At 40.3% G+C, this 18380-nt stretch overlaps 1 protein-coding gene and 1 long non-coding RNA gene across 3 annotated transcripts in view; one reads left to right on the top strand and one right to left on the bottom strand.

The window, feature by feature from the left end:
* Nucleotides 1-491: 491 nt before the first annotated feature.
* Nucleotides 492-18380, top strand: part of wnt7bb (wingless-type MMTV integration site family, member 7Bb) — a 35517-nt gene continuing 17628 nt past the window's right edge. Inside the window, exons 1-2 of one of the 2 annotated variants that reach the window (XM_077596632.1) lie at nt 492-606; nt 10953-11179. In XM_077596632.1, coding sequence (XP_077452758.1) covers nt 533-606; nt 10953-11179 — 301 coding nt within the window. In that variant the 5' untranslated portion in view covers nt 492-532. Of the gene's footprint in view, nt 607-3536; nt 3955-10952; nt 11180-18380 lie in introns of those variants that run through there. The other variant, XM_077596631.1, reaches the window with a different exon arrangement.
* Nucleotides 3470-16519, bottom strand: LOC144071472 (uncharacterized). Its single transcript, XR_013299638.1, has 3 exons — nt 16175-16519; nt 5018-5136; nt 3470-3952 (listed from the first exon to the last, which is right to left on the bottom strand). It is a non-coding gene; the product is annotated as an uncharacterized LOC144071472 (long non-coding RNA).

Raw genomic sequence — 18380 nt, 5'->3', positions numbered from 1 at the left:
AAGCCCGGCCCCATTATCGTCTGCAAACCCACGCGTGGAAGTGGGAGGAGGTGAAGAGGAGGAGGAGGAGGAGGAGGAGGAAGAGGAGGAGAAGAAGGCGTAAACCTCTCCCCCGAAGGCTTTCCTTACCTGTTTGGCAGCGGGACACTATGGAGTAATTTCAAGAAAGGTGAACAAGGAATAATCGAGAAGACAGGCCAGCAGGTGGAATTGGGGAAAAAACACGTCCATTTTATGTGGTTTTTTTTTAGGGGGCGTAGGGGGGGCTCATTTTAGTTCATCGCACCTGCGGCTTTTTCGGACCGGATCGGACCATGGACTGCACCCTGGGGACGGGTCCACATGAGCTGGGTGCCCCCGGAAAGAGTCGCCGAGCGTGCATGTGGAAGGGATAGTTGGTAGTTGAATAGAGTTTAGGAAAGAGAGAGAGAGAGAGAGAGGGGAGTTGGGGGGGGTCCTGGAGGGGGGTCGCTTGGTGGGTTCCGCATCCAGTACGTCCATTGCATGGCCCACAAACGGAGTGGCAACGACCATGCACAAGCCCCTCCGAAGCTGGAGCCTCTACCCCGTGTTCCTGTGTTTGGGCATCATCTACCTCAGGCTCGGGTGAGTTTGGAATTGGAGGGGAGTGGATCGACGACCGAAAATATCGCGATTGCGCGCACGATTAAAAAAAAAAAAAAGGCACGCGGGTTATAGTAGACTTGGAGGGGTGCTTTTGAAGTGTCATTTTCAGCCGTTCTAGTTGCTGTCTGCAGACAGGCATAGGTTTTTTTTTCTTCTTCTTTAATAGCACCAAGGCAGAGCTGTATTTCCACATTCCATTGGCCTAGACTGAGTTTTTACCTGTTTAGCTTTAACTCCCCTCAACGCCTGCGTTGGTTTTAAAAGAACACACAAGAAGACACTTTGCGTGGAGGGAAAATTTGACAACAAAGTGATAATAATAGGGTTGATGGATGCACGTTATGGCCATGAAATGGCCATAATTAAAGAAGAAAACGTAATGGATGGTAAAGTGTACATGATGAATGAATGGGGGGGAAAAATTCTATTTGGAGGGAAAAGGGGGCGTGGTCTAGGGAAAAGGTGGATAACTTATGTTGCTATTAATAAAATTGCAAAAAGGTGGTGATTTGTAATTGAAAAAATTGGATGTGCTTCTATGAATGTAGGAATTTTGGCATAATATCTTCATCCAAGTATGATATGAAATTCTATAAGTGCACGTACTGTAGCATGATTTTATATATATATATATATATATATATATATATATATATATATATATATATATATATATATATATATATATATATATATATACATACACACACACATACATTTAACTATATATACACATACACATATATACATATACATACATATATATATATATATACTGACGTTCAATTAGAGGGGGGGGGCTTCTATTTTTCAATTCTTCCCCCAAAGTGCCTTTTTTATTTAAGGTGCCGTTCAGAGGTTTTACGTTTATGTTTTCCTTTTTAAAAAAAAAATCACGTTTTACATGTATACATATATATATATATATATACATATAAATATATATACACATACATATATACACACAAATATATACATATATACACACAAATATATACATATATACACATACACATACACATACATATATGTACAGATACACATATATATATACATATGTATATATGTACGCATTCAAATATATCCCTTTTTCATCGTAAACTATTAAATTCTTTACAATCATACCAGATTAATTAATAACTGAAATTTCATGGGTGATACGATCCACCAATCAGTCTCACGAAACAGTCAATTCTGAGTAAAAATACACTTTAGCACTACAAAATGTGCGCATTGCAATAATATGTAGATTGATAAACATATTATAAGCGTGTACTCTGTACAATTTCTCATTAGGACGTGCATTCTCCAATTGTTGTTGTGTTCAGGTGTGTCTACTTGTGTTGGTCTAGCCAGATTGGATAAATATATCTAATTTGGGATTGGAGTGGAGCGTAAAACGTACGTTAAGATGGACGGATGCTCATATCATATGACAGTGTATTTCTAATACAAGTGTGTGTGTGTGTGTGGTACGTTTACTATGTTTACCAAGGCTCATTCCTTCCATCCCTTTACTCTCACTAAATCTTTCATTGTACCCTCTTCATTTACGACGACTGAAGCCTGCAGGTGTTGACGGATGGACCCGTAGCCACACAATCACGCGCACACTCACAAATCTGCCCGACTATTTCATTTTCGCTTCCTAAAGCAAGTTCATCGTTGGCAAAATTCATACTCGAGGAAATGGGATTGGCCGGAAATATACATGCAAGGGGGGGTGGAAACATTTATGCTTAAAAGCCGTGTTTCATTTCTTTCCTATGACGCGTTGAAATTATGGATTTCTTTTAAAAGACAAAACATTGTTAACCTGTAGCTGAAGTTTTTTTTACTATTGCATTAAAATAGAGAGTGAGCGATGAAAACTAGAATTTTTTTTAACAATCCAATCAAATTAAGAGTGATGTAAGTCAAATATTTTATGAATTGAAACTCATCGAAACCGTAAAACATGTTAACGGTGGAATTTTCTTCTTTTTTTATGATTTTTTTTTTAAATTGAAGAAGTTGAGATTTTTTATTGACTGGCGCCGGAATAATGTGAATTTTATACTGAATTTTTGATGATTACTGAAATAGTGATGTTTACGTGCTCATGTCTGCCAATACACACTTTAAAAAATGCTTACTAAGAATCTAACTGATTCAATGAGAATAAAATTGGAATCAAAGCAACTATTGTTAGTTAAATTCAATTTTGTTCTCATGTTTTCCTAAAATGTCAATTATAAACAATAATAAATAGCGTAATCGTCTAGATTTTTTTAGATAGTTAAAAAAATCATTAAAAATTATATTTAATCATATATTGAAAACACGTGAATGGTAAAAGTAAAATTGCATTTATAATGTGATTATTTCCCACAAAACCTGCATTCAAATCAGGAAAAACAGTAAAAAAGAATGTCAGAAACTCTTAATATTACACAAGTGGCCAAATTTGAAACCAACATGCACCACCTCAGGCCCACAACCCACATTTTCCCCACCCCTAATACAGTGCTTCTTTCCAGTCTGATTTACTGAACAGAATAATGCAACTTTGTGCTATTTTCAAACCGGGAATATTTGTCGTATTCCAGCTGAAAGCTTGCACATAACACCAACTTGTGGATGCCGACTGACTCATCCAAGCCCCCCTCCCCAAAAGAAAAAAAATGTACTGCTCCCCCCCACCCTTGATTTTTGAGAGCAGGGAAGCTGCGATGACGGTGTTTGTTGATGTTTGGGAGGGAGAAGCGCGGTGATGATGAATGAAACCTCGGATCAGTGTCACCCCCTCCTAACTCCCCCCTCCTCACCCCCTCACTCCCACTCCCCTCCCACCCCGCCGCTTCCTATTGTCCCGCCGTGGCAAAGTGGGCGGACTGCAGTCGTCACCGGCCGCCCAATGGCATCCGCGACTGCGGCGCCGAGCGCGCACAGGCACTTTTCTGCCATGCGAGGTCCCTGAACGCATCACCACCACCACCGCCGCCGCCGCTGCCGCGGAGAAATGTCAAAGCCCACCCCGGCCGCGCATATTCGGCCACGGCAGCTCGGAGCGGCGTGACAGCCGGAGCTATATAATTTTTTTCATTTTTTTTTTTAAAAAGCGAAATCTGGGAATTATAAAAAAAGGAGAAGAGGATTTTTTTTCTCCCGATTTTTTTTTAACGGGGGGGTTTCTTTGAAAGTGCCTTTTCTGTCTCGCTCATCCGTCTGAGGCGTTCAGGCGCTTTCGTTCCTCCATGTCATCATGATCGTGTTCTCGTCGCGCAGTGTTCTGCTGTCAGTCTACTACCCGCAGATCTTCCTCATCCTCACCAGCGGCAGCTACCTGTAAGTGGGCGTCCAATCAGCTCTCTCGGGCAAAGTTGCCCCTATCCTTGTTCTCGCTTCTCACATCCTGGGCTCGAACCCGAACACACTCCATCCAACTCGTTTTTTTTTAAACAAACTTCTGCATGCCGGCTTCATTTTGGCCACACAGTGGCAGAGATGTTCAAGCACGAATGAACCACCGTCAAAAAAATCAAGTGTGTGTATGTGTGTCCATGTGTGTGTGTGTGGTTTATTAGTGTTATCTTATGACCTCATCATCCGCCTGAGTCCATTCATCACTTGATTGACACCCTAATACCCCCGTTGGCTTTTAATTAAACCCCATCCCTGCAGAATCCGGCTTTCCAAAGTAATTACTAAGCCATTCTTTCGCTTCCTCAGCTGCCCGGAGACCCCAAACCTGCTGCTAAAATAGATGTGTGGTTTTTCTTGGGGGGGGTTTCCAAGTTAAAAGTGGGTTCCGCTCACCGCGCACACGCAGCCCGAGTCATGGCGCGCACATTAAAGTCGTAAACGCGTTGTTTGTTTGGATTATGCAAGTTTCCCGTCGGAGTAAAGAAAAAAAAAAGGGGGGGTTAGCCCGTCTGGTTTGCAGTTTTTAGGTTCGGGTTTGAATCTAGGAGGGTAAAATTTGATTATTTACTAGTGTGGGATGGGCACTACCTTTTTTACATTTTTTTAAGGCATTTGGAGATTATTGACGTTTCTAAAGGGGAATTGTAATGACATGCTTGGTTGAGTTCACCTTTGACCCCAAAAAATGGAGCTCACGCGGTAGGCATCGTCACCCCGAAAACTGGTTGGCGGAATTTCCGCGTGCGCAGAGATGACACGATGTAGTTAAACGGACGTTTTGAGATTGAGATGGCTATCTGGCAGAAACATGACTGGAGAGAGAGGAACATGTTTTTTTTATCGAATTGTGTCAGCTAAGATAAGATGCCTATCGTTTGTCAGCTAAAGACAATCACGTGAGGTCGTTTTAGCGCGCGGGATTTTGGCTTTGTTAAAATAACACACATTTTTGTGGCGGTGTTAGTAAATAGAACGTTGACTGTACCTTTGGAGTCATGACGAAGCGGAAAAATGGAAATCTTGGTGCGTTTTGGTGGTGGAGTTTTGAGATGTTGCCTTGAAAATGTGATGAACCATCAGCCATTGGGACCCTGAATGCATCACCTGTAAAAATAATAAGAAATAGAAAATTGAATTGCATGCTGTTGCTTGTTGATTAAGCTTTATAATAACAGGTGGATGAGTTTCCTTCTAAACATCAGTGACAAAAACATGGCCAAATTTAGCACGTATTAGCTTGCTTATATTATGCTATATTTCCAAATTACAATATGTGACGTTTCCCTGGCGTACAAATTTTGTGCTGTATTTTTTGCAGCTGTTTTTTAATAGCTATAAATATCCAAGTTGAGATACATTTTACTATAATAAAAGATGCTGCATGAATACTGTAGCTTGAATGATCTTCCCAAATATAAATATCAATAAAGTCAACAACAATGAAAACAGTTTTTGACCAAAGAAAGCCCTTTTTAATATCGTTCTTAAAAATGAAAATATATTGACATAAAATTAATTGTAATAAAGGAAGAGTTTTTGCATTAATATCTGATTTAATGCTGCAGTTCAATACATTGGGCTGCTCCTTCTGTTAATCCTCTTCGGGCCACCAGAGGGCGTTGTCATACATTTCGGCAAATACAAATGAAGACAAACTCATTTCACAAATACATAATAAGAGTGACTCATGTGATACGGCAAGATTAGTCCTTTTAACTCCTTCCGAGATGCCAGCCCTCGCAGTTCAAATGAATTGGACGTCCATTGCCTTCAATAGCAGCGTGTGTATTAATATAGAATTAAAAATGCATGCGGGAGGAGTGGTCTAATAATAATAATCGACAGCATGTTCAAATATCCCTCATTTAAGATGCACCTGTCATTGCTAATTGTTAGCATTTCTGGTTTACGTTAGCATGAAACACACTTAGTCCTGCAATACAGAATTTGGGACACATTTGGGTTTAAATTTAACCGTTTTTCAACATTTGCAACCATTCTGCTTATCATAAAGAGAATTAATTTGATACTCATATCGCAAGTTTATGCGGGAAAATCAGATGACAAAATGGCCCAAAAAAACAGATTCATCCCAATCACGTCACCAAAAAAGTCCATTTTTTTTGTTTTGTTTTTTTACGCTGGGATAATTTTGACAAGTGCATGCATCTGTCCATTGCAAGTGGAGCGAGAGCATCCCATTCAGCCCTAAAATGAAACATTTCCTGCTCTAAGGGGAGGAGGGGGGGGGGGGGGGGCGGTTATGGAAGGAGTCCTCCATCTAGTTCAAATGTGTCCCAGACATGATTTTTTTTTTTGGAGTGCATTCCTCTGTAAGATTCATGCCTGCGAGCTGAAGCGGTGTCAGTGCGGCTCACACAACGTTCCATGTGACGCCGCAGAAGGTAGCGGCGCAATGACGGGCGTGGTGACGTCGGCCGCCCACTTTTGTCTTAAGGCCACACGACACAGTGATGTAAGAGCCGCTCGCTCATATGGACCAAATTGTTGGGTTTTTTTTTTTTTTGGGTTATGGCTGTCAGGTCACGTTGGCGAACATGTCAGCGGAACGCGGGTTTCCACTCTGAGTCACACACAACGGATGCGGAGTTCCCATCCGCTCTTGATCAAAAATTAGGCTTTTGCAGAGATAGTTATTTGGATAACTTTACAGCAAGGGTGTCAGACTCGGGTTGGTTCGCGGGCCGCATTAACGTCAAGTCGATTTTATGTGGGCCGGAGCATTTTAGATATAATATTTAGATTTTTTTAAATAAATGTATTAAAGGAACTGGATTAAAAGGCCTGAATATTCAATTTTTTTTATAGATTATTTGAGCTTTTTTTCTAAGTAAGAGAAAATCATTTCGCTTTCATGCCAACGAGATTGCAAGTGGACCGGACCACTTGATTTTTGGCCTTAAAATTTGAACTCAATGGCACTAAACGTTGATCATCCACAGCCAGTTGAAGTGAATTGGCCCTCTATTGCGGTCAGTGCGGTCAGTTGTAGGCACAGAGTCAATTTTATGTCACTTCTTGTCATTTTACGGTACTTACAGGACACTTTTTATTGACTTTGGGTCAACTTCCGGGCTACCTCCTGTCTGTTGGTTGCTTTCTACTTATTTTTTGGGCAATTTCCAGGTGACTTCCTTTGATTTTGAATCAATTTAAAGGTTCCCTTATAACTCATTGGTTGCCATTGACGGCCAAGTTTTGAGTGAAAATGACCACGGATAAAAAGTTGGGCAAATTGCAGAACCTACAAAATTCTAGTTTTACAGCACCTGTTAGAAAAAAATCAAGAGCATTTAATTCTAATCATGTACAGCATGAACGGCTGCAAAGTCATGCAAGGCATCCCCGCAGGCCAGATTAGACCCCCTAGCGGCTCAGTTTATTTTATTATTTGTATTGTTTTACCATCTATTGCAAGGGTGTCAGACTCGGGTTGGTTCACGGGCCGCGTTAACGTCAACTCAATTTCACGTGGGCCGGACCATTTTAGATAGAATATTTAGATTTATTTTTATAAATGGATTAAAAGAACTGGATTATAAACCCTGAATATTCAGTTTTTTATTGATCTAAAACAATGTTTATTTTAGCTTTTTTTAAATATAATTTTAGATTTTACAAAATGATTTTTGAACTAAAAACACAGAAAAAAATGGATTAAAAAATGACAATTATTGATTTAAAAGGGGGGAAATCAGGAAATTTAATATACATCTATACTCTTCATTTTAATTTGATCCTAAAACAATCCGTTTTCTAAAACAATGTTTATTTTAGCTTTTAAAAAAATATATTTTTAGATTTTACAAAATGATTTTTGAACTAAAAACACAGAAAAATTGATTAAAAAATGACAATTATTGATTTAAAAGGGGGAAAAAAAATCAGGAAATGCAATATACATCTCTACTCTTTATTTGAATTTGATCCTAAAACTGAAATTTGGCACTCATGATTTACTTTCCCGGGCCACACAAAATGATGCGGCGGGCCAGATTTGGCCCCCGGGCCGCCACTTTGACACATGTGATCTATTGCTTTGACTTGCAAAGTTGATTTTTTTTTCTGAGTTGATTTTCTCAATCAAATACTAATACCAAATAATAGTCAAAAGTAAAAAAACCCAAGAAATTTCCCTAATACAGGATGAAATAAAATTCTAATCTAATCTAAAATAACTAAACTAAAATACAAGTTCAGAACAACAATCCCATCGCAATTTTCACCAGTCAATCAAAGATATTTAGCCACTAATTTTTCCTGACGTGCATGAAAACGTGTCCGAAAAAGGCCATTCATCGCCATTGACCGGTCGCCGACGGCGCAAACGGTCGCCGCGACCGAGTTCCATTCACCGCCGTCGTCTTTGCGACGGCATTCAAGCGAAGGGGACGTTTTGGCGTGTCAGAAAGTGGGAGCCCACACAATAAGACTGCTTTCTATGGGAGGGACGTCGCCGTTGCCCCTGGCAACCGCGTATACTGCCAAGGGTGACGCCGGGGTCAGCCAGGGGGCGCCGAGGTGAACCAGAATGACTCATTTTCTTTTTTTACGAGGACTTCGCCGGTGGTTCCGTCGTGCAAATTGGGACCTTTTTTTTTTCATTCCGATTTTACGACGTTTTAATTTTTAACGAGGAGAGCGCGCCGTGTCGTTTAGCGGCGACGTCGCTACGCTAACGGCCGCGGTCGACTTTCGTTTAGTTTCAACGTCTGTTGGGAAAGAACGCTAATTTGCGATGTCTTAACACGCTCGCAAGGCCGGCCCACTTTTTTTTGCAGGGCGCTAATGGTTTTGGCGGCGAGCACGTGTTTGGTGGTCGTCTCGTAAACGGCGTTTAGTCACCTTGAGATGAAGTGTTTTGATAATGCGACCCATACGGAATGATTTACTTTTCGAGTTTTTTTTAATGATGATTGGCGATCAAATCGAGGCCTGCATCATCATTTCGCGCCTGGCAGAAGAAATGTTCTCCTGGGGGGGTTCTTCGGGAGGTTTCTGGGGTGTTTTTGGAGGTTTCCACGGATATTCGTCAGCCATCTTTTGAGTGAGTTTTAAGTTGGAGCATATGTTCACATGAACCGACAGTTTTTAGGATATATGTATGATATGTTCTCATTCTGAATGGCTATGGTTGCCCAAAAAAATGGGATGCAGTTGACTTTGTTTCTGTTAAGCTAGGAGGCCGTTACTATGATTACCGTATTTATTCGAGTATAACGCGCACACGTGTATAACGGGCGCCCATAATTTGTGACTAAAAATTGGTATATATTTTTTTTAAATCCACTTTTACTCAGCTTAAACAAAGGATTGCACCAGTGGTACTGCTAACTGGCAAATGCTAAACACGTGGCTATGACAAAACATTTATTCACAACATATGGTATGGAAACCTGGTCAAACAAACTACTACTAATATTAAAACAATTCTCAATCGGAATTTACAATTTTAAATCTAGTCTAATTCTCATTACACATTTTAAAGTGTATTTCTCATGACAAATTTTAAAGTCTAATTCTCATGACAAATTTTAGTGTAATTTTCATGACACATTTTAAAGTGTAATTTTCATTACAAATTTTAAAGTGTAATTTTCATTACAATTTTTTAAGTCTAATTTTCATTACAAATTTTTAAGTCTAATTTTTATGAAAAATTTTCAAGTCTAATTCTCATGACAAATTTTAAAGTCAAATTCTCATTCCAAATTTTAAAGTCTAATTCTCATTACAAATTTTAAAGTGTAATTCTCAACGCAAATTTTAAAGTCTAATTCTTGTGACAAATTTTAAAGTCTAATTCTCATGACAAATTTTAAAGTCTAATTCTCAATGCAAATTTTAAAGTCTAATTCTCATGACAAATTTTAAAGTCTAATTCTCAATGCAAATTTTAAAGTCTAATTTATCATCATAATATTTAACATTTTTCAAAGTCTGATTCATCATCATCAGATTCACCAAACAATTGATTCCATTCTTCTTGAGTTCTTTTTTCTAAGTGAGCACCTGCCACTAGAATGAACTCTCATGCGCCCTCTGGCGGACAAAAACAGGTATTACGTCTCCCATTATAACGGCTGCCAAGGAGATTTTTTCACCGACTTTGCTTCAGTTTTTTTCCGCATATTCTAACAATCATCCTAAAAAAAATAACGGGATACCCATGCTCTATAATTTTACAATATTAATTCATTTTCTGAACCACTTTATCCTCACTAGGGTCGCCTGGGGTGCTGGAGCCTATCCCAGAGGCAGGGACACCCTGAATTAGTGGCCAGCCAATCACAGGGCACAAGGACACCGACAATTTAGAATGTCCAATCAGCCTCTTTGGCATGTGGGAGGAAACCGGAGTACCCGGATAAAACCCACGCAGGCCCGGGGCGAACATGCAAACTCCACATAGGTGAACCACCACCGACCTGGATTTGAACCCAGAACCCCAGAGCTGCGAGGCTGTCGAACTAACCACTCAATCCACCGCGCCACCTTATGAAATTTAAAAAAAAATAATCAAACAACGTGTAAGATTTAGAGATGTATACGTAAGATTATAGCCCAAAGCTAATTTCCATCTCGACTCTCGGTCGGGTTGATGTTTAAAAAAAAAAAACACAAGATAAAATCAGTAAGGCAATAGTCGGCAGGAAGAAAAGTTTATTCTCGGGATTTGCGGCCAGCCAATGAAAAAAAACGGCGTTTCAAAACTTTCACTTCACGATGGAAGGTGCATCCATCAGCGGTTGAAATGAATCACATTGCGGACAACTTTGTGAGGGTATGCAAGGACCTTCCAAACGTCTCTTTCGCAATGCGGGTGCGCATCCACGTGGTATATTTTGTCTAATGTTTTTTTTTTTTCTTCTGGTTTCTCCCTTTTTTTTTTTTGGCAGGGCCCTGTCCTCCGTGGTGGCTCTGGGCGCCAACATCATCTGCAACAAGATTCCCGGGCTGGCACCTCGTCAGCGGGCCATCTGCCAGAGCCGCCCGGACGCCATCATTGTCGTGGGCGAGGGCGCCCAGATGGGCATCAATGAGTGTCAATATCAGTTCCGCTACGGACGCTGGAACTGCTCGGCGTTGGGCGAGAGGACGGTTTTCGGTCAGGAGCTGCGTGTAGGTCAGTCTGGTTTTTCTTGAAAAATGGCTGCCATTTTTTTTTTGGGGGGGGTCGCGTGGCTTCTCAATTGAGGCTGGAAATGATTGAGTGGTTCTTCATTTGCTGGTTTTTGCTTGGCTTGTTGGTTGGTTGGATTATAAAAAGACACGCGTGCGATCCCGATATTGTTTTTAACCTATTAGTTGCCATAGTGACAGATAAACCACGGTGGCTTGGAGGAGAAACTACATTAAAATTGATGACACAGTATGTGTCAATCTGGCAACCCAAAAAGAAAATGCATCACCAATTTTTTATGTTATTTTTTAAAAATTTGTGTCTTTATCTGTAGTATAATAGCACCGAACTCCCTTTTTTTTTTGAGGGACTGTCAAAATCTACCAAAATTGGCCGTATATGCCAGGGTGGCGAACACGTGGCTCTCGAGCCTCATGCGGCTCCCGGCTAAAATGAATGTGGTGGCTCTTTGCTTCTTTTCATATCTTTGCCTTCTTTCATGTTTCTCTTATTGTTAAAACACACTCAAATTCATCCGGGGCTATTTTATGCGTTTTGTGATCATTTCAAATTTTGGACAACTTTTGTACGGGAAGTTGTTCGGTCTAATTACCCTCATGCTACTGCCACAATGAAATTTCCCGAATACGGGATGAATAAAGCTATCCAATCCAATCATGCTTAAAGCATGATAACATTAGCAATCGACGATGACGTTTTTGTCTGCTACCAGTGACCGAGACGATCCGAATTAGAGCCAAAATGGCCAAAACGAGATCGTTTTTGTACCAAAAAAAACATACTTAAAAAAAATCACATACAAAAATTGTTATACAGCGCCCACAATTTGAAATGATCACAAAACACATAAAATACGGGGAAAAAACACAAAGTTAACATGTATGGAATTATATTTAAAAAAAATAATTTGGATTTTTTTAATGCATTCTTTGACTTTTACAGTGTAAATTTTTCGTCTCTTGTTCGCATGCACACGGTTAATCGAATTTTCTTATCTCCGATTTCAACCTTAAAACTGCCAACATCCGCGTGGCAAATTCCCATTGCTAACACCGAAACCACCAAAACACACCAACGAGCAAATGTATCCGATATCCATCATCGCCCAACGGCGGCGACCGGTTAATTCCCAAAGTATTCCGTAGACAGGGACGGACAAAGGAATGATTTTTTATTGACGTTTCTAATATCTTTTACAAATGTTTCTCCGTCGGTGGAGCCGATGTTTGGACTGGAGCGCGTACGTGACGGACGACATTAGCGTTTGAATTGAGAGCTTTGCGATCCCGCGGTCACGCTATTGAAACCTCAGCCTTTCCATCACGTCTGGAGCCATCCATCCCATTGTCTCGCTCCGAGGCGTACCGTTCAAAACGTGCGGTGGTACCGACCGCTCCCTCGGTGGGACTGCAATGAAATGTAGCTCTTCCGACGCCAAACCCGAGCCGCCCTCACTCACACATCACACGGTCCAGAAGTCAAAAAGCAGCAAGGCACGACGCACTCTTAGACGCGCTATTGTATAACCGTTTTCGTTGGCTGGCCGCGCTCAACGGAACTTCACACGCTAGCGACGCGAGACCGCGCTAGCGCCGCTAGCCGGCCCGGCTCAGGGGTGTCAGACTCGGTTTTTGTCGCGGGAGGGCCACGTTGTAGTTTCGTATTCATCCAAGGGGGGCGCTGTTTTCCAATGAGGTCGCCAAAATTAATTGATTAATAAATTGACAGCAGAGAGATCATTTTTGGAGATTAAAATGAGTACAAATATTCTCTTTGAGCCTCTTAATAGAAAATATTCTCTTGTAGTGGATTTAAATTTTTTGTTTATTTTTTTTAAATCAGAAAAGAAGGCGAATATTAAATCTAATAGGTTTAAACTTTTTGATTTTCATTTAAAAAGGTATGAGAGTAAATATTGCGTTTTTAAAAATCTGTTTATTTAGAGGGAAAATAAATGGGGAAAGAGGAATTATTTTAGATATATTTAGATTTTTAAAATTGGGGGCGGTTCGGTGTATGAGTGGTTAGTGCGTCGGTCTGACAGTGGGAGTTCTGGGTTCAAATCCAGGTCGGTCCACCTGTGTGGAGTTTGCATGTTGGCATGCGTGGGTTTTCTCCGGGTACTCCGTTTTTTTCCCACATTCCAAAGACAGGCATGGTAGGCTGATTGGACATTCTAAATTTCCCCTAGGTATGATTGGTTGTTTGTTTGTCTCGTGCCGTGCGATTGGCTGGCCACCGATTCTGGCCCAGAGTCAGCTGGGATAGGCTCCAGCATCGCCGCGACCCTAGTGAGAATAAAGCGGTTCAGAAAATGAGATGAAATCAAATTGGATTAAAAGAACTGGATCAAAATCCCTAAATATTCAGTTTGTTATAAATGTAAAACAGATTTTAAGAAGTGCTATTGATTAAAAAAGGCGAAAAAAAAGAAATATTCCCTATACATCTATAATCGTCATTTGAAGTTGATCATAAAACAGAAAGTCGGGAATCGTGATTGAGTTTTTGGGCCGCACAAGATGATGCGGTGGGCCAGATTTGGCCCCCGGGCCGTGACTTTGACAACTTTCAGATAGGCCACATGTGTCAAAGTGGCGGCCCGGGGGCCAAATCTGGCCCGCCGCATCATTTTGTGTGGCCCGGGAAAGTCAATCATGAGTGGCGACTTTCTGTTTTAGGATCAAATTCAAATGAAGAGTATAGTTGTAGTATATTATATTTCCTGATTTTCCCCCTTTTAAATCAATAATTGTAATTCTTTAATCAATTTTTTCCATGTTTTTAGTTCAAAAATCATTTTGTAAAATCTAAAAATATATTTTAAAAAAAGCTAAAATAAACATTGTTTAGATCTATAAAAAACTGAATATTCAGGGCTTTTAATCCAGTTCTTCAATCCATTTATTAAAAAAAAAATCTAAATATTATATCTAAAATGCTCCGGCCCATGTGAAATCAAGTTGACGTTAAAGCGGCACCGCGAACCAACCCGAGTCTGACACCCTTGAGCTAGGCCCTGGCTAAAAATGGCTGAAATGTACGTTTAAAAAATGATATTTCAGAAGGGGGGACAGTTTATAGTGGCGTTGGAAGCCTACTCGTCGGACACATCTGTTTTTAATTGGGTTCAGTTAGTTGCTCCGATTCGTTACCAGCTCAGAAAAAGATGTGAAACAGACATTTATGAAGGAAAATCAAAACGGCTGCATTGTTTTTGTTTTACAGTATATGTCATCTGGCTTTGTAGCCACGATGTTGCGGCCGGCTATTGCGTTTAGGCTCCTGGTTCTGTTTAGAATCACTTTGTCTTTGTTGTGAACGTGCTGCTTTGTGTTTCGCCGGTGCTCCTGTGCGCCTTGGACACCAGTCCCAAATTTGCATGCTTTCCACCGCTACATGTTGACTTGAGGAAAAACATCAGGCGCGTCTGCTTTTAGTAGTTCGAGTAGGACATCTTTGCGGATGGATTTTCGTTAAGCTTACGGCCGCAATTTGACCGGGAGCTTTGAGCGTTTGGTTCTTGGATCGTTAGCATTCTAGAGTCGGTTTAAAGTCTTTAGTTGAAGCTTTTTGCGTTTGGATTTTGGATCGTTAGCATTCTAGAGTCGGTTACTAGAAGCTTTGCATGTTTGGTTCTTGGACCGTTAGCCTTCTAGAGGCTTTGAAGTCTTTACTAGAAGCTTTTCGCGTTTGGTTTTTGGATCGTTAGCATTCTAGAGTCGGTTTTCAAGTCATTACTTGAAGCTTTTTGCATTTGGATTTTGGATCGTTAGCATTCTAGAGTCGGTTACTAGAAGCTTTGCGTGTTTGGTTCTTGGACCGTTAGCCTTCTAGAGGCATCGAAGTCTTTAATAGAAGCTTTTTGCGTTTGGTTTTTGGATCGTTAGCATTCTAGAGTCGGTTTTCAAGTCGTTACTACAATCTTTGCATGTTCGGTTTTTGGATCATTAGCCTTCTAGAGACTTCAAAGTCTTTATTAGAGCTTTTTGCGTTTGGATTTTGGATCGTTAGCATTCTAGAGTCGGCTTCCAAGGCTTTATTAGAAGCTTTGCGTGTTCGGTTTTTGGATTGTTAGTCTTCTAGAGGCTTCAAAGTCTTTAGTAGAAGCTTTTTGCGTTCGGTTTTTGGATCGTTAGCCTTCTAGAGGCCTCAAAGTCTTTACTAGAAGCTCTTCTTGTTCAATTCTTGATCATTAGCATTGTAGAGCTAGCTTTCGAGTCTTTATTAGAAGCTTTTTGCATTCGGTTCTTGAATCGTTAGTATTCTAGAACTTCAGAGTCCTTACTGGAAGCTTTTTGCATTCCGTTCTTGAATCACTAGCATTCTAGAGCCAGCTTCAAAAGTGTTTACAAGAAGCTTTTGGCGTACTTTCGCTGTAGTTGGATGACATTTTGATGGATGGATTACTTTACTGTGGAAGGGGCATCCATTTAGGTTGTCCCAGACGTCATTATACGGTTTCTATTTCCCCAATTATTCATTCTTTAGATTATGTTTCAATTTTATGAAGACTATGGAAAATGACGATGCTCCACAACCTGAAGTCGCTCTTCGTATGGCTGACTCGCTGCTAAACATCCGCTGAATCATGCTTTTGTGGATGCTGAGTTCCAGTGCAGCCGTCTGGATAGACTTTTCTTGGCTTTGCATTTCCGCCCATGTGGTTTGTCACGAATAGATTCCATTTTAAAAAAAAACAGCCAGAAAGCTTCTCATCCCAAACATTTTGCCAGGTGTCGTATATTTAATTAAAGGTCAAACAACACTTCATTTTCTTTAAATCAATAAGATAGCTCAAGTAATAGTGGAGCAAACAAATGGCAGCCAATGATGGATTAGCTGGCAATTGTCAAGTTGAGGCCAATGGGTTGTTTATATAAAGTCTTATGACACAAAATGGCTGCCAACCGGGGGAAAAAATAAGGCAAAATAGTTTAAATTTGTGGCTCTGTGCGTGTGTGTGTTAGTACTTACTACTTATTTTGTTCAAATGCAATCCAGGCAGTCAACATATCCAAGAGCAGGTCCAAGAAAATAATGATGGAATTTCTAAAACATGGATCATAAATTAGCCTTCCAGGGACTATTAAATATCCAACATGAATTATTGTAGGCTGTGTTTTATCTTTCACTTTTCTCCCTTCTGTTTTCCTTCAATCCAAACATTCTTGGATTTCTTTTTTCTTCCTCTACAGGTGCGTCACATTTACTTCCTTTCCCCATGTTTGCTTCTTACTTCCTGTCTTTCACTTCCTGGTTTAGTCTAGCCAACCAAAAACGTTATTTTCCTTATTTCCTATCTTTCACTTCCTGGTTCAGTCTAGCCAACCCAAAACGTTCTATCGATACTTCCTGGTTCAGTCCAGCCAACCAAAAACGTTCTTTTCCTTACTTTCTGGTTCAGTCTAGCCAACCAAAAACTTTCTTTTCTTTACTTCCTATCTTTCACTTCCTGGTTCTGTCTAGCCAACCAAAAACGTTATTTCCCTTACTTCCTGGCTTTCACTTCCTGGTTCTGTCTAGCCAACAAAAAACGTTCTTTTCCTTACTTCCTATCTTTCACTTCCTGGGACAGTCTAGCCAACCAAAAACGTTATTTTCCTTATTTCCTATCTTACACTTCCTGGTTCAGTCTAACCAACCACAAACGTTCTTTCCCTTACTTCCTGTCTCTCACTTTCTGGTTCAGTCTAGCCAACCAAAAACGTTCTTTTCCTTACTTCCTGGTTCAGTCTAGCCAACCACAAACGTTCTTTTCCTTACTTCCTGGTTCAGTCTAGCCAACCAAAAAACGTTCTTTTCCTTACCTCCTATCTTTCACTTCCTGGTTGAGTCTAGCCAACCAAAAACGATCTTTTCCTTACTTTTGAAGACTGTCATGTACAATAAATAACATTTTCTCTCATTATAGTTTGCCAGTTTGAACAATATTTGTGTTCAGAGGATGTGTTGATAGCAGTAGTTTATGTTTGTCGCTTTTTCTTTTGGAAAAGCTGTCAACATTTAGGAGAAAATCTCTCAATAGGATGTAAAATTAAATTATTTGAACACTTGTGATTAAGTCACAAAGAAGTAGGACTGAGACTAAAACTGAGAGAAGCTTTTTGAGCTATCTCTTAATTTTTACATGCATGGAAGTACTTGGAAGGCGATATTAGCATGTATCATTTATGCTAGTAGCGTGAGTCAACTTTGCTAAATGATGAAACTCCTTGGTTTTGATTGACAGGCGTATGAAGGTATGTTTATGGTTGTTGATTGGGAATTTCAGTCCAATCCCTGGAGAGATGCCACTCTCTGGTCGAGTAGACAGGAAGGCTACGCACCCGCATTTGGCAGCATTTTTTTAGCGTCCCACTCGGTCGCCGTGGGAGACCACAGACATGAGTGAAGAATTCCCTCGTCGGTAATACACACTGTGGAAAAAAAAACATACACACACAAACACACACACAAAAATAACAAACACAAAACACCTGCCATCAACAGCTTTGCTTTTTTCCGGGATTTGTCGCCTCGCGACAAATTGTCAGCGTATGTTATGGAATTCTTTAGCGAGCATATGAAATCATGGAATACGTACACCTCTGTTTAAAAATGTTCCAATTCCATCCCGAAACCATCATCATCATCATAATTAAGAGCAAGGGAAAAGCTGTTCCGCTCCCCATTTATGTTCTAAAGTCAAATCCCCCTCAAATGAGGAACACTAAACCTTTCCCCCCACAATGTGATCCTGTCTTAGTTTTGGACAGCCAGCGAGAAGATGAAAACCACCGCGAATTCCGAGAGAGCGTACAGAGGAACCAGAGTTGGATTTCAGTTTTACTGTCCATTTTATACAATCCCGAACATTTTTTTTTTGCCCGTCAGTCTGAATTTCCGATTTGGACGTTCTGCCGATCCGATGCATTGGAAATAAATAAATTCATTCTAAAAATCCGCTCGATTTTACATCTGAAAATGACGTAATCACATGATTGGATGAGCGACATTCTACCGTTTGCGTATTTATATTGAGGCTGAGGCTTATAGTTATCGTATTTTATTGTATATACGGCGTATATGTCGCCAAAAAAATGATGACTGAATCGAGGGTACGGCTTATATGCGCATAAATTAGACTTGATATGCACGAAACGCCATAACGCAAGAAAATATGGCCGAAACGGTAATTTAT

Source organism: Stigmatopora argus, chromosome 3 (assembly GCF_051989625.1).
Source record: "Stigmatopora argus isolate UIUO_Sarg chromosome 3, RoL_Sarg_1.0, whole genome shotgun sequence".
Lineage (NCBI taxonomy): Eukaryota > Metazoa > Chordata > Actinopteri > Syngnathiformes > Syngnathidae > Stigmatopora > Stigmatopora argus.
This window is presented reverse-complemented; position numbering and strand designations above follow the sequence as displayed.